This window comes from Galeopterus variegatus, unplaced genomic scaffold, assembly GCF_000696425.1.
Source record: "Galeopterus variegatus unplaced genomic scaffold, G_variegatus-3.0.2 Scaffold4407, whole genome shotgun sequence".
In the NCBI taxonomy this organism is placed as follows: Eukaryota; Metazoa; Chordata; class Mammalia; order Dermoptera; family Cynocephalidae; genus Galeopterus; species Galeopterus variegatus.
In genome coordinates, this window is record NW_007730518.1 from 16,154 (window position 1) to 30,197 (window position 14,044).

The 14,044-nt window shown below is 40.3% G+C and overlaps 1 protein-coding gene across 1 annotated transcript in view; it reads right to left on the reverse strand.

Annotated features, from left to right (window-relative positions):
- Nucleotides 1–923: 923 nt before the first annotated feature.
- Nucleotides 924–14,044, reverse strand: part of DNAJC8 (DnaJ (Hsp40) homolog, subfamily C, member 8) — a 28,871-nt gene continuing 15,750 nt past the window's right edge. Inside the window, exons 4-9 of the mRNA XM_008587500.1 lie at nt 10,804–10,870; nt 10,189–10,283; nt 8,510–8,581; nt 4,392–4,483; nt 2,849–2,924; nt 924–1,744 (exon numbers count right to left, since the gene is read on the reverse strand). Coding sequence (XP_008585722.1) covers nt 1,622–1,744; nt 2,849–2,924; nt 4,392–4,483; nt 8,510–8,581; nt 10,189–10,283; nt 10,804–10,870 — 525 coding nt within the window. The 3' untranslated portion in view covers nt 924–1,621. The remainder of the gene's footprint in view (nt 1,745–2,848; nt 2,925–4,391; nt 4,484–8,509; nt 8,582–10,188; nt 10,284–10,803; nt 10,871–14,044) is intronic.

Here is a 14,044-nt window from a genome sequence, read left to right on the forward strand (position 1 = left end):
TGCCCAGTGCCCCAGTTGTGAGGTGGGCAGCAGGGGTCCTGTGGTGTTCACTATTTTATTTCTAAACCAGCATATTTGTTGAATGAATAAGCACACTTGTAGCTGATTGCTGGCACAGCCCCCTTGAACACAAAGATGAGCTTGCAGATGGTTCAACTGAATGACCACCACCTACCCTTTAAGGAAGGGGTGGGTGTGTGTACTCACATGCTGCAGTGAGGTGGGTGTCACTTTGCCTGACTAGTAAAGATTGCTGTTGCTCCCTGCACAGGACAGTCTGCATTATCTCATGACAAGTATCAATTCTGCAGGGTGACTGAACATTTCCCTCCCTCCGCCTTGGTCCCATTTTAGCCAGACCGACACTCTCCCACCCACCCCTGCGCTCTAATTCATGTGGTTTGGATGTGCTCACCTATACTTGGAAGAATAGTAAGACACCAAAACTTCTGTTCCCTTCCACTGAGAAGCAAATCAAAGTTGCAGTATCTCCTGATACCATAAGACACTGTGCCTTTCATAATCAGTATAACTGTCTACTTGTCTACAAGACATTGCAAAAAGTAAAAAGTCTAGTTTCAAGTCACCCAGTTTCTCATAGCTTCACATTTCATGTGTCACCTTTTTTTTTTGGAAGGTGGGGGCAGCTGGCCTGTACAGGGATAAAACCCTGAACCTTGGTGTTATCAACACCATGCTCTAACCAACTGAGCTAACTGGCCAGCCCGAGTTATATGCCATGGCTAATCCTCCCTAAAAGCTACCACAGTAATTTATATTCCCATTCTGTAGATGAAGAAACTAAGGTGCAGCAAGTGAGTGGCAGGGAACCAGTTCGGTCCAACCCCAAAGCGTTTTGGGGTTGAGCCAAGCCAGACAAGGGACCCACCCTTGGAATAATACCTGAGGGAAGAGTACATCAATGGTTTGAGTATAAAAATTTATTATACATCAAGAATATTGCCACTAACAAATACAGACAGGCTAGGACATAATGGTAGTGGATAGGGAATGGATAGCTCTTTGGAAAGTGAACAGGTTTTGGCTCAGAGCCTCATGCCACACTGATTGGTCAGTCAGACGGAAGAGCCCATGCCAGTCACCACAGGGTATCAGGGCATCAAGTGACTGCTCTGTGTGCCCATACTGCCTTCGCCATCTGACCTGGGGCTTCCAAGGGTGGCACACCCAGAAGAAAGCAACTGAAGAAAAGGGGATTCCTAAAGTAGCCCAGGCTTGTCTCTGAAGTCACAGCAACACCATTTTAAGCAATATGTTTAATTGGATGACTTCCACAAACTATACACGAAGTTTCTAACCATCACAATTCAGCAAAGTACAAAACATTAAGTTACAGGCTGTAGGAAAAGAAGACACCACCAATGGTGACACCTTCCAATCCCAGTTGTTTAGGGGTAGGGGGTAGGGATGGTCTTTTTAAAACCAAGCCCCTTATTTCAATGTACAAAAGAATTACTCTGATCGATATTAAATTGTATTGAAAACAAAACGAACTAAAAAGCAAGTACTACTCTATGTTGGGGTGGAAGTGGGAGAAAAGAATGAGTCCTTCAAAGCAGGAAGGAAGAGAAGTGGGGGAAGGTTGTGTGACCCCAGGTGGTCACTCACGCTGCTCCATTTTTACTTTTGGGGGTCTCAGGAAGGTCCGATTTTTCTTCTCTTTCTTCCCCTTTGTATTTGCTTGGAAGTTTCGCCAGCTGTCAACACGACCATCTCGACTTTCCTAAGCACAAAAGAAGTTTGAGGTGAGGAGACTAATTAACAAGAGGAAGGGACTGAACCTGCCCTGCCATCCACCCTCCGTCCTATAGCCCAGCCCTTTTCAGCCCTCCAGCATAATCCAAGAGTAGAACAGAGCAGAGCTTTTCTCCCACTTCCAGAGGCCCAGGATAGTGTCATACCATCCCTAGAAAGCAGGATGAGCCGCAGGTTGGAAGAGGAGGATAAAATGAGTAATACTCATCACAACATGAGGCCCCATTTGTTGGGAATCTCTGGGCTAGATATTAAGCATATGTTATTTGTTTCTAATCTTCACAAAAAGCTGACCACATTGTGTATGCCACCAGCATTTCACAAATGATGACACTGAGGCTCAGAGTAGTTAAATTCTTTTCTCAAAGCCATACAGCTAGCCAGCAGGAGAGCCACTCTTTCCACTATACCTTCCTATTCCTGCCCCCCCCAAACTTGGATGAATGACCCAAAGCCAGTATAATGCCAAGCCAGTTGTGCTGATAGGGCCACTAGGATCCCTGCCTCATTTATCATCGAGCCTACTCATTTTCTCTCTTCATACATGAGGTTAAACAGAAACAAAGTCATCAACTCTAGTTAGCCAACCTCTACCCTGAGTCCTAAATCCTACAGAAGAAAAGACCAAATGTTGCTACAATCCAGAAATTGGCCTAGCACCAGAAGGATGTAATCAGGGAATCAAAGAAGAGCCAAGTTCAAAAGTCATTAACTCTCTCTCTAGGCAGGATACTGGGGTCACAAGAACTGTGGTTTCTACTAACAAACCTCTAAGTAGGGCGTTACTCCACGTTTACCCTATAAACTAAAGCTGTAATCCATTTTTCTTGAGCCCACTTGACAGCTGTGCTTACTGCAATTTCTAAAAAACCATTCAGGGATCCATACTGCCCTTGCTACAGCTATGGAGCTTATAGGAGGCTGAGCCAGACCAGACTCATTCTTTACAGCTCCCACTCTTCCCCACATACTCCATTTCTCTCTGACTGTCTGCCCAGTCAGTCCTGAGAATGCCCCAGCAACGAAGTTTCCTTAGTCTGGAATAAGAATCCCCAGCCACCCTGGAAATTACCTCAAAGTTCTTCTGCCACTCCCTTTCTCGTTTGGCTTTTTCTTGAGCTTCAATCTCTTCTTCCCTTTGTCGTTTCCTAGAAGGAAAACCATCCAATAGTATTTACGTGATACTTATAGACTGTGTTAATAACACACGTTAAGAAGGCATCTCCACACAGAAGCTAGCATATAAAGTAAACTAATTCCCAGAGGAGAGTCTGTCTTGCTCTCTCTGCTCTCTCTGCTTCCACCATCTTGCAATGTGAGACCCCTGGGTCACTGTTGCCACCACCAAGACCCTCATCAGACATGTTCCCTGAACTTTGAACCTCCTAGCCTCTAAAACTGTAAGCAATACATTTTGTTTTTTCTTTATAAAAATAAATAAATAAAGTAAATCAATTCCATAGAAATCTATGAAGATGGTTATCTGCAAAGGGCTCAAAGCACTTTCATGACTGTCTCATTCTAAAACATGCAGATGAGGGCCGGCCCGGTGGCGCACTGGAGAGTGTGCTGCTTGGGAGCGCGGCAGCGCTCCCGCCGAGGGTTCGGATCCCATGTGGAGACCGGTTCCTGCTCACTGGCTGAGCGCGGTGCAGGCGCAACACCGAGGGTTGCGATCCCGTTGCCGGTCCCCAGTACGGGCGCGACACCGAGGGTTGCGATCCCGTTACCGGTCAGTAAAAAAGACAAAAAGGAGGAAAAATAAATAAATAAGTAAATAAAAATAAAACATGCAGATGAGATCGTGGGCAGGGATGTGGGAAAAGATATAAATATCCCCATTACATAGATACACAGATAAGGTAGTTAAGGCCCAACCAACAGTGGGGTTTGGGGCTCAGTCAGTGAAAAAGCAATGTCTAGAACACAGGCCACCTTATTTCAGCAGTATAATCATTATAATAACAGAAGTCATAACCCAAGAGGACCTCTGGACAAACCTTATCCCAAAACAAGGACATTTCATACAACAACCTTAACTAGCAAAATATAGTTATTGCTAAACACCAATCAACAATACAAAACACACAAACCAAACTAACCTCAATATTTCTGATAATCAAGAGAAATCATAATTTAGAATAAACATTTTGTAAGTGACTATACTGTACAATACTTACCAAAGCTGCAGCCACTAGTCCCACAAAAGGTTCTGGCCAACAATGGCCTCAATAACTCCGCCTATTGCATGCCATGAAGTCAGGAAGAAAACACGCAGCACTTCTGATTATAATTAAACTCCCTAAGGACAGGTCTATCCAATATTTCCCAAAAGTCAAAGAGAAAACTTCTTACCCTCCATGAAGTCAGGAAGAAAACACGCAGCACTTCTGATTATAATTAAACTCCCTAAGGACAGGACTATCCAATATTTCCCAAAAGTCAAAGAGAAAAATTCTTACAGCGATGATTCAAAAGCCTGGCTGTTTCAGAATAACTATTTTATCCAGTCTCTTAAATAATATACTACATAACTCTTTTGTTAGGAAAATCTCCAAAGATCAACGTTAATCTATGTATTTAGATATGGTTTAAATGAAATCACTGATATGTACCTTTCGTGCATCTCTTTGGCTTCTCTCTCTTTCCTTTTAATTTCCAGCTCAGCAAAAAGTTTCATGGTCTGTTTATATACTGCTTGTTTGAACTATAAGAATATTAAAAACAAAAAAATTAAATATTTTACTAGCAACTTGAGTCAAGTACTTTCAGTTGGATCTCAACACAAAAGCAGATTAGAACCCAGCAAGAAAAAAAGATTCTTCAGAGAGAACCACTAAATGATGCTGTCTCTCTTGGGAGATAAAAAACACATCCACCTATGAGATCTTTCCATTTTCACCATGCAGATGACACACAGGAACCTAGCTCTAGTAAAAAGCACCAATAAGAAAAATTCTACACCCATCACCACCACTTAAGATTTTGGAGGGTGCTTTCCTCAAAAGAGCTTGCAAAAATAACTTTCATTCTTTCTTTTACAAATATTTTATAATTATCCATACTGTGCCAGTCACTGAGTTAGAAACTAGGAATATGAAGTTGTTATCTAGCAGACCAGTGTCAAGGGTCTACTGACTGTGGCAGAGCTACTAGTTGTCCCCTCTACTATAACCCCATATCTTAAGGAACAAGCAACCCAACATAAAAGGCTGTATTTCCCAAGCTCCCTCATAGCTAGGTGTGGCCATGTAACTTAAGTTTCAGTCAACGGGATATAAGGAAAAATGAAGTATACAACTTCTAGAATGTTCTTAGAGGGAGAAGGCTTATTTCTTCTTCCTCCTTCCCTCTGGATTCTCTTTGGTACATGGATGAGGTAATGAGACATCCTGGACAATAAGGACGAGGGCAACATCCTCATTGGCAGAGCCACAGAAAGGAGTAGACTGGGTCCTTGGATAACAAATGGTACAGAGCTGCCATACCAGCAGCCATCTTCCAGTGAGTGAGTGAGTGAGCGAGTGTGTGTGTGGGGTGTGTGTGTGTGTGTGTGTGCACGCACGCATGTGTGTGTGTATTTTTTTGTGTGTGACTGGTCAATAGGGGGATCCAAACCCTTAACCTTGGTGTATTAGTACCACACTCCCCAAAGACTTCTACGGGAAAGAAAACACAAATCTCTATCTTGTTCGAACCACCATCATTTTGTGTCTCGGTTGCATACATCTGAACTTATACTCTAAACACACTAACAGAAACAGATAACACAGCATTAGGTAGAAAACAGTAAGGCAAAGAGACTTTCTTAAAGTGTATTATATAACAGTCATTCAAAGGTAGGTAGGAGGCCGGCCTGTGGCTCACTTGGGAGAGTGCGGTGCTGATAACACCAAGGCCACAGGTTCAGATCCTATATAGGGATGGCCGGTTCGCTCACTTGGGAGAGCGTGGTGCTGACAACACCAAGTCAAGGGTTAAGATCCCCTTACCAGTTAAAAAAACAAACAAAAAAACCAACAAAGGTAGGTAGGAATGGAGGTTATTATTAGAATTTGTAAGAATTACAGAAAAATAAATGAAGATAAATGACCTAGCTTCTATAATACAAAGTTAATAAAATCACCACCAGCTTTTAATTCTTTACATTCAGTAGAGCTTATACTCTTGCTCTATCTTTAAAACTTTTTTCCCCAGATAAAAGGGGTTCTTTTGTTGGTTTTTTTTTGGTGACTGGACAGTACAGGGATCCAAAACCTTGACCTTGGTGTTGTAACATAGCACTCTAACCAACTAAGGTAACCAGACAGCCCCATAGAAAGTATTTTAAATATACATGGAAATACAGAAAATAATCCATCATGCAGATTTAGTAGGGCCTATATCCTAAAATCAGAAACACTAGAGCAAAAAATGATGTACAGAAAAAAAGGGAAATAAAGGAGCCCTCAAATTTCTATCACTTCTCTTTAATACTACTACCGGCCAGGCATCGTTCAGTGAAAGCAATGCTGACAAACCAAATAAGTACAAACATCAAAGGGGTGAAGGAGTCTGTAAAGAATATTTCAATAGCTCTAAAAGTTCCAAACTCTCCTTGATGGACAGATACTGGTGACTTTTAATTTTTTATATTTTGCTGCTTGTTCAAAATTTTCTGTCATTAACAGATGTTAAAGAATATTTCAATAGCTCTAAAAGTTCCAAACTCTCCTTGATGGACAGATACTGGTGACTTTTAATTTTTTATATTTTGCTGCTTGTTCAAAATTTTCTGTCATTAACAGATGTTCCTTTATTTATTTTTTTTTTAAAGATGACCGGTAAGGGGATCTTAACCCTTGACTTGGTGTTGTCAGCACCACGCTCAGCCAGTGAGCAAACCGGCCATCCCTATATGGGATCCGAACCCATGGCCTTGGTGTTATCAGCACCGCACTCTACCGAGTGAGCCACGGGCCCGCCCTGTTCCTTTATAATAAGGAAAAAAAGCAACTAAAAAGTGTTAAGTTTCTTAACAACTTAGGATGATCAAGGAGTATTCGTAAACATCTTCAGAAAGACTAAAGAGGACAATTAAGGAAAGGGAAAATAGGACTGAGGAGATAATACTAAGATAGTCGAACAGAGTAAGCCCAAATCAGGTGGCTAACAGAAAAGCTGACCTAATTGTTCTCAAGCAGTATCACCACAAAGATGAGACTATTCACTGTTAGCAAAGTCACTGCAGCAAGAAGCTGCAAGGAAGTTTCCCTAGCAAGACAGCCTGTCCTTTATAAATCTTTAAAACACAAGATAAGTATGTGATAAGATTTAAGATGACTTTAAATTTTTCAGGGGGAGGGATGTTAGGGAGAAATTGGGTAAGGGACACAAAAAATAATTACAATTTATAATAATGAACATGCTAATAATACTGATTTGATCATCACATATTATACGTGAATACTGATAGTCAACTCTGTACACAATAAATATGTGTAATCAATTAAAAAAAGTATCACTCCAAAAAATAAATAAATAAAATAAAAATTTCAGGCTAGTAGGTGAAGGGTTCAGATCTCCATACTGGCCAACTGTAACACCAAGGTCAAGGATTCAGATCCCCTCACTGGCCAGCCACCCCCTAAAAACATTTTTTTTAGGCTAGTGAGACAATCAGATAAATAATTAAGTAGAATCTCTCTCCACTAATCTCCACTAAATAACCCAAAGGATTAATCAATGCTCTCCATTTCCTCTGTAAAACATCACCTGGAGCACGATGAGCTATCTTTTTACCAAGAGCCAGCTGTGTTGTTCCCAAAGCTGTCTATGTCAGTTGCAACTACTATTATAGTTATGTAATTTAATTGGTAAATGTGGTTATAAAAGTAAATGTTTGTTGTTTCTTTGAAGATTCGATAAACAAGAGTCCCTAAAGATAATTGCTGTTGAATTAGTTATAGGTGAGACATCTGGAAAAGACTGAAAAAAGAATGATAGAGCTGGCCAGTCAGCTCAGTTGGGAGAGCATGGTGCTGACGGTTAGAAAGTGGTGTTATAAGGAAAAGGCCAAGGATTTGGATCCCCATACCAGCCAGCTGCCAAAAAGGAAAAAAAAAAATCATAATCCAGGATTTTGCTCTTGGTTTGCTTCACAAGTACCTAAGTTTTCAATGTACTTCAAAAGAAATTCCAAGTAGAAACTATAGGGGCTAACCAGCTTGGGTTACAGTGTGGTGCTGATAACACCAAGTTCCAGGGTTCAATCCCTGCTTTGGCCAGCTGCCACAAAAAAAAAAAAAAGTAGAAACTATAGATAATATTTTATGTATGGCTTATAAAATAGTCAACTGCAAAGTTGTTCACTCAAAGAAAAGGCCATAGCCCTACATCAAAAAGAGAGTAAATCAGGGCCAGCCCGTGGCTCACTGGGGAGAGTGTGGTGCTGATAACACCAAGGCCCCGGGTTCGGATCCCATATAGGGATGGCTGGTTCGCTCACTGGCTGAGCGTGGTGCTGACAACACCAAGTCAAGGGTTAAGATCCCCTTACCAGTCATCTTTTAAAAAAAAAAAAAAAAAAAGAGAGATTAAATGAAAATGAAAAACGGTGAATGAATGTACATTCACATGTTTTTAAGTTAAAATGTTTATAGCATGTATTCATCATTCTTTAGGCTTCCCTCTGTTTAACTCACCAATCAGTGGACCCAACCAAACAAGGTGGCTTTTCACATATTTAACTTACCAGCTCAGGGTCATCCTCCTCTACATTTGTAGGTTTTCCTTCCTTCTTTAATTGTTTTTTTCGCTCTTTCACCTAAAAAGAATTTTTTTCATCAAAGGATGAGCACCCATACTTTGACGATAGCCACTGAGCAGTACACATATGACATGTGCACTTTTCTGTAGGTAATTCTATAACAAAAAGTTGCATTAAAAAAAGATGAATCTCCCCTCCACCCCCCAAACAGCAATGCAATCAAGGAAAACTAGGAACTATGTGTCCTTTCTCTAACCTCATCTAAAATCCAATATACCAGGAAGGATGAAAGGGGACCAGGTGTGGGTTGTTCCCAACTCATCAGATCCTAGCCAGATTCAAAGAGCCTTTGATACATTGACCAGATCACCCAATTATCTTTTTCTGCTTGTGGTTATGTGTTTATAGTAAAGAAAATGTATTTATCAAGTTTTAGAAGATGCTACAGAATTTGTGGCACTAAGTGTAAGTAGTGTTTTTCTAGCATTTCTAACTGCATTCTTGATAATTTTCATTGTGAAACACTCTTAAACCAATAATTGTCACATCACATTAACTGATATTTTTAATCAATTTGATCATAACTGAGATCCAAAAAAATTAAATACATCCATTCACACAAGAATGACACTACTCCATTAAGTAACCAGTCTACTACATCAGCAAAAAGCCAGGTTTCTTCCAAGCTCAGAAAGGCTCTGCTGCCACCTTGTGATCAGGAAGCCTAAAGATGACTTCCTTACAGGTAAAATACAGAGGAAGGGTAACTGCCACAATGATTTAAGGAGAAAGTGTCAGGCAGTTTTCTTAATTCTACCAGGATTGAACCTACAAGTGCCATTTCCAAAACATGACTGGCAGAACACAGATATAGCCCTTTGTCTCCTCTTTTTACTCATTTTCCTCATCTAAACTGAATTAATTACTATTATTGACCACAAAGTTCTGTTTTAGATTCCAAAACTCTTCAAATGAAAAGTCACATCCACATTCACTCCCGATTGAAAAAGCTCTTATAAATGGCCTCAAGATTCTTGTCCCAGCAAGTAAAAAATTAAAACAAAGACCTTTCTTACCTCAAGCAAGCCATCTTAACATTCTCCACTACTTAGGAGATTTATGTAATGCCCCAAGAACAACAATAAGGACGAAAACACCAGCTATAACTGAATTTCTTTCCACTGAGTCCTTCCCAACCCTGTTGTTAATATGGACACATACCTCCTATTTTTTGAAAAAAATTTACTCACCTCCCCTTGCTAGCCTTTCTCAAACCTGTTCTGAACCTTTCACAAGGATAAGAGTAAAAATCAAGACACATGTCACCACAGCTGCTTCACTTTTCCACTCTCAGAATGGGGTAATGTGGCAGTCTGTGATAAAAGGGCAGCAAGAGCTCTCTCTTCACAACACAGGACTGGTAGGGAAAGAGGTAGGAGCAGTGTCCCAGTGTCCTAGCACTCCTCATCCTGAGCTCTTCTCTTAGGGGTGAATTATAGCTTTAGGCACACACTATTTATGACCACCAAAGCAAAGTGGTGGAGACCATATACGCAGTCACAAGTTATGCCAGTAGGCATTACTATGTTAATATTTACCCTCCTACAAGGTGCCCAAGGCTTGCTGATACTTCCTGTAAATACAGCAGCACTATAAATACTTACAGTGTGTTCCACGTATTCTTTTCCTGCCTGAATTACATCCAGGGCCCTCTTCTTTTGTTCCTGATCCAGTAGCAACTTGTAAGCTTTGTCCACAGCTAATGCAAAACATTGAAGTTAACTGTTTCTGCAAACACCCTCTAAAAGTCTGAACTATACTATACTCAGGCAGTGCAAATGGACTTGTTTCATCTGAAAGCATTCCCTACTTTGTTAATTTATTTACGGTTGATAAGGTAATTAAAAAAAAAACAAAACTCATAGCAATGACTTTCCTTGAGAGCCTTAGGAAAAATTAAATATACACTCAAGGCTAAATATACAACATCTAGATTTAATCCGGTGATACAATATTTCCAATATTCTTTATGTTCAAAGAAATAATGATCCTATGTAATAACAGTCTTTGTTGGCACACACAAGTTTTAACAAAGCAAAGTTAAGGTCTACTTAAACAGCAACATTCTGCTTTGGAAGGACAACTGTTCTACTGAAAACCACAGATTCTTCATGACCAGAACATAAAACAAATACATTCTTTTCTTGATCTAGGACAAGGACCAGTTATTCCCTAACACTGACAATATACTATTCAGAAGCAGGTAAATTTACAAATACCTTCAAAAGCCTTTTGTGCTCTGTCAGCATCATCTTGATTTTTGTCAGGATGCACCAATATGGATAACTACAACAAGAAAAGTTAGGTTTGTTAACAAGAGAAACACTTAGTAACTCCCAGCCTGTACTGTCTCTCTTTACAACCAAAAGCTCTAGGATACTATGGCAAAAAAAAAAAAGACTTAGCAAGAAGCATTTTTTTTAAATTATCAAATCTCGGGCCAGCCCCGTGGCTCACTCGGGAGAGTGTGGCGCTGGTAGCACGGAGGCCATGGATTCGGATCCTATATAGGGATGGCTGGTGCGCTCACTGGCTGAGCATGGTGCTGACAACACTGTGCTGGGGGCTGCAATCCCCTTATCGGTCAAAAATAAATAAATAAAATAAAATAAAAATTATCAAATCTCATAAAATGCCCAGAAATACTAGTCTTTAACAAAATTCAAGCACCAAAAAGTAAATGTACAACTAGGAAACATTCAGGGTTTTAATTATAAAGTTGAGAACAAATGGAAGTCTAGCATTATGAAGATGTTGTAATAATTTGGAGGAGGAGGAAGACTGAAAAGTACCAAGTACCCATTGTGATCCTTATACTGAGCACCAAGAGGGATAAAGCAGGTATGAGACATCATCTCATTCCTAAAAGAACTTTTTTTTTTTTTTTTTTTTTAAAGATGACCGGTAAGGGGATCTCAACCCTTGGCTTGGTGGTTGTCAGCACCACGCTCAGCCAGTGAGTAAACTGGCCATCCCTAACAGGATCTGAAACCATGGCCTTGGTGTTATCAGCACCACACTCTCCCGAGTGAGCCACGAGCTGGCCCTTAAAAGAACTTCTAATATAAAGCAGTGGTTCTCAGTTCTGGCTATGCTCCAACCCTGTGAAGCTTTTTAAAAATACAGAGGTCTATTTTCTACCCTCAGACCTTCTGAATCCATCTCTGGCATCTGTACTTTGTAAACCTCTACTAGACTGGGTTTCAGATGATAGTAAGGAATCAGTTTTAATTCTGCTACATGTGATAAGCAGTTATGCAAGAAAATGTCCCTTTTTATTTTGTTGGAATACAGGCTGAAGCAGTTAGGGGTAAAGCATCATGGGGTCTGCAATTTACAATGATTTACTCAAAACTATATAGGTAATGGGCTGGCCCGTGGCTCACTCGGGAGAGTGCGGTGCTGATAACACCAAGGCCGCGGGTTCGGATCCCATATAGGGATGGCCGGTTGGCTCACTGGGCGAGCGTGGGGCTGACAACACTAAGTCAAGGGTTAAGATCCCCTTACCAGTCATCTTGAAGAAAAAAAAAAAAAAACTATATAGGTAATGGGCTGGCCCGTGGCTCACTCGGGAGAGTGCGGTGCTGATAACACCAAGGCCGCGGGTTCGGATCCCATATAGGGATGGCCGGTTGGCTCACTGGGCGAGCGTGGGGCTGACAACACTAAGTCAAGGGTTAAGATCCCCTTACCAGTCATCTTGAAGAAAAAAAAAAAAAAAAAAAAAAAACTATATAGGTAATGAAGCAAACGGTTGCATATAGATGGTGGGTATTCATTACTCCATTTTCTTTTTTAAATATAAAATTTTTATAATAAACTTTTAAAAGAAGCCAAGGCTGGCCTGTTAGCTCAGTTGGTTAGAGAGCAGCCTTGTAACACCAAGATCATGGGTTCAGATCCCCTTACCGGCCAGCAGCCCCAAAGAAAACACAAAAAACAAAGTTTAAAAAAAAAAAAATTTCCATAGGTGATTCCTTCAGACATCCACATTTAAGAACCAATGACTCCTTACAATGTCTTCTTCAACAACAACAAATAAAAGAACCATTGCTGACGTACTGTCATCAACAGACAGAAACCAATTAGTTGGAACAGAAGAAACTGTGTTGAGGGATGACAGCAAATGAGAATCTAATGTTAAATCCAGCATTACTGGAGCCATAATCCTGGGTTCTAATTCCAACATCAATCATTTACTAGCTATGAGACCTTGAGCAACTCACTTAACCTATCTCTGCCTCAGTTTCCTGCTCTGTAAATGGGACAATAGTAGGTACCTCCATCTAATTGGGTTGCTGTAAGGATGAAATAACGCAAGTAAAGAAATTAATATACTATTTAATACACATTGACAATAGTTAGCATATAATGAGAACATGCTATGCATCAAGACTTATTCTAAGTATGTTGTGTCTAATACCTCATTTAAATCCCTATAACAACCTCAAAGGATATACAAATGAGGTAACAAGCACAGAAATGTTGAAAGTTGCCTGAGTTCACCCTGCTTGTAAATGGTACAGTCAAGATTTAAGCTAAAGTCATATAGCTCCAATGCCCACATTCTTAACTATTAGGCCATATTAACGACTCCATAAAAATTCTTGGCACTTATTAAAGAGTTCTTTACATAGCTACATAAAAAGTTATTTTGACTATGGACCTGAATGCTTGCTCATTAAATTGGGAAAGACTGCTAATGCATTATATTAGGAAACTTAAAATTTTAGAAGAAAATAAGCTAAATATAAGTGCAGAATAGAGCTCAGGAAGAAAAAAAGCTATAAAGTTATATAACAAGAAATGATTGAGCAGGCAAAGATTTTTTAAAATCTTGGCTTGATAGATCAGAAGATGACTATGAGTCAGCGACAGGGGGAAAATTACTGTATTGAAGAAGCAAGCACAACACTGAATATTAACAAGTATGTCATGCAGAAGCTAAGAATTACATTCAACACTGGTCAGGCCCTATTCAAATATGAAATACAAAAGGGGTATAAAAAACTTAAAAAAAAAGGTTATTATAAAAGGTTACTAGAAAACTTTGTAGGTCCAGTTATTAAACATAAGAATGCACAAGAATCAGAGGAGATCTCCTCTGATTCTTTTAAAAAGCACTTTTTATAGTAAACCAGGTATCTCTCTGGTATTCATTTATGTTAGCAAAAAAAAAAAATTATTAAGAAATGGGGTCTTAGGGCCGGCCCGGTGGCACACTGGATGGTGCGCCGCTTGGGAAGCGCGGCAGCGCTCCCGTCCGAGGGTTCGGATCCCATATACAGACCGGTTCCCGCTCACTGGCTGAGCGAGGCGCGGGAGCAACACCGAGGTTTGCGATCCCGTTGCCAGTCCCCGGTCCGGTGCGGGGGCAACACTGAGGGTTGCGGTCCGTTGCTGGACACGGAAAAAAAGACAAAAGACAAAAAAAAAAAAAAAAAAAAAAAAAAAAAA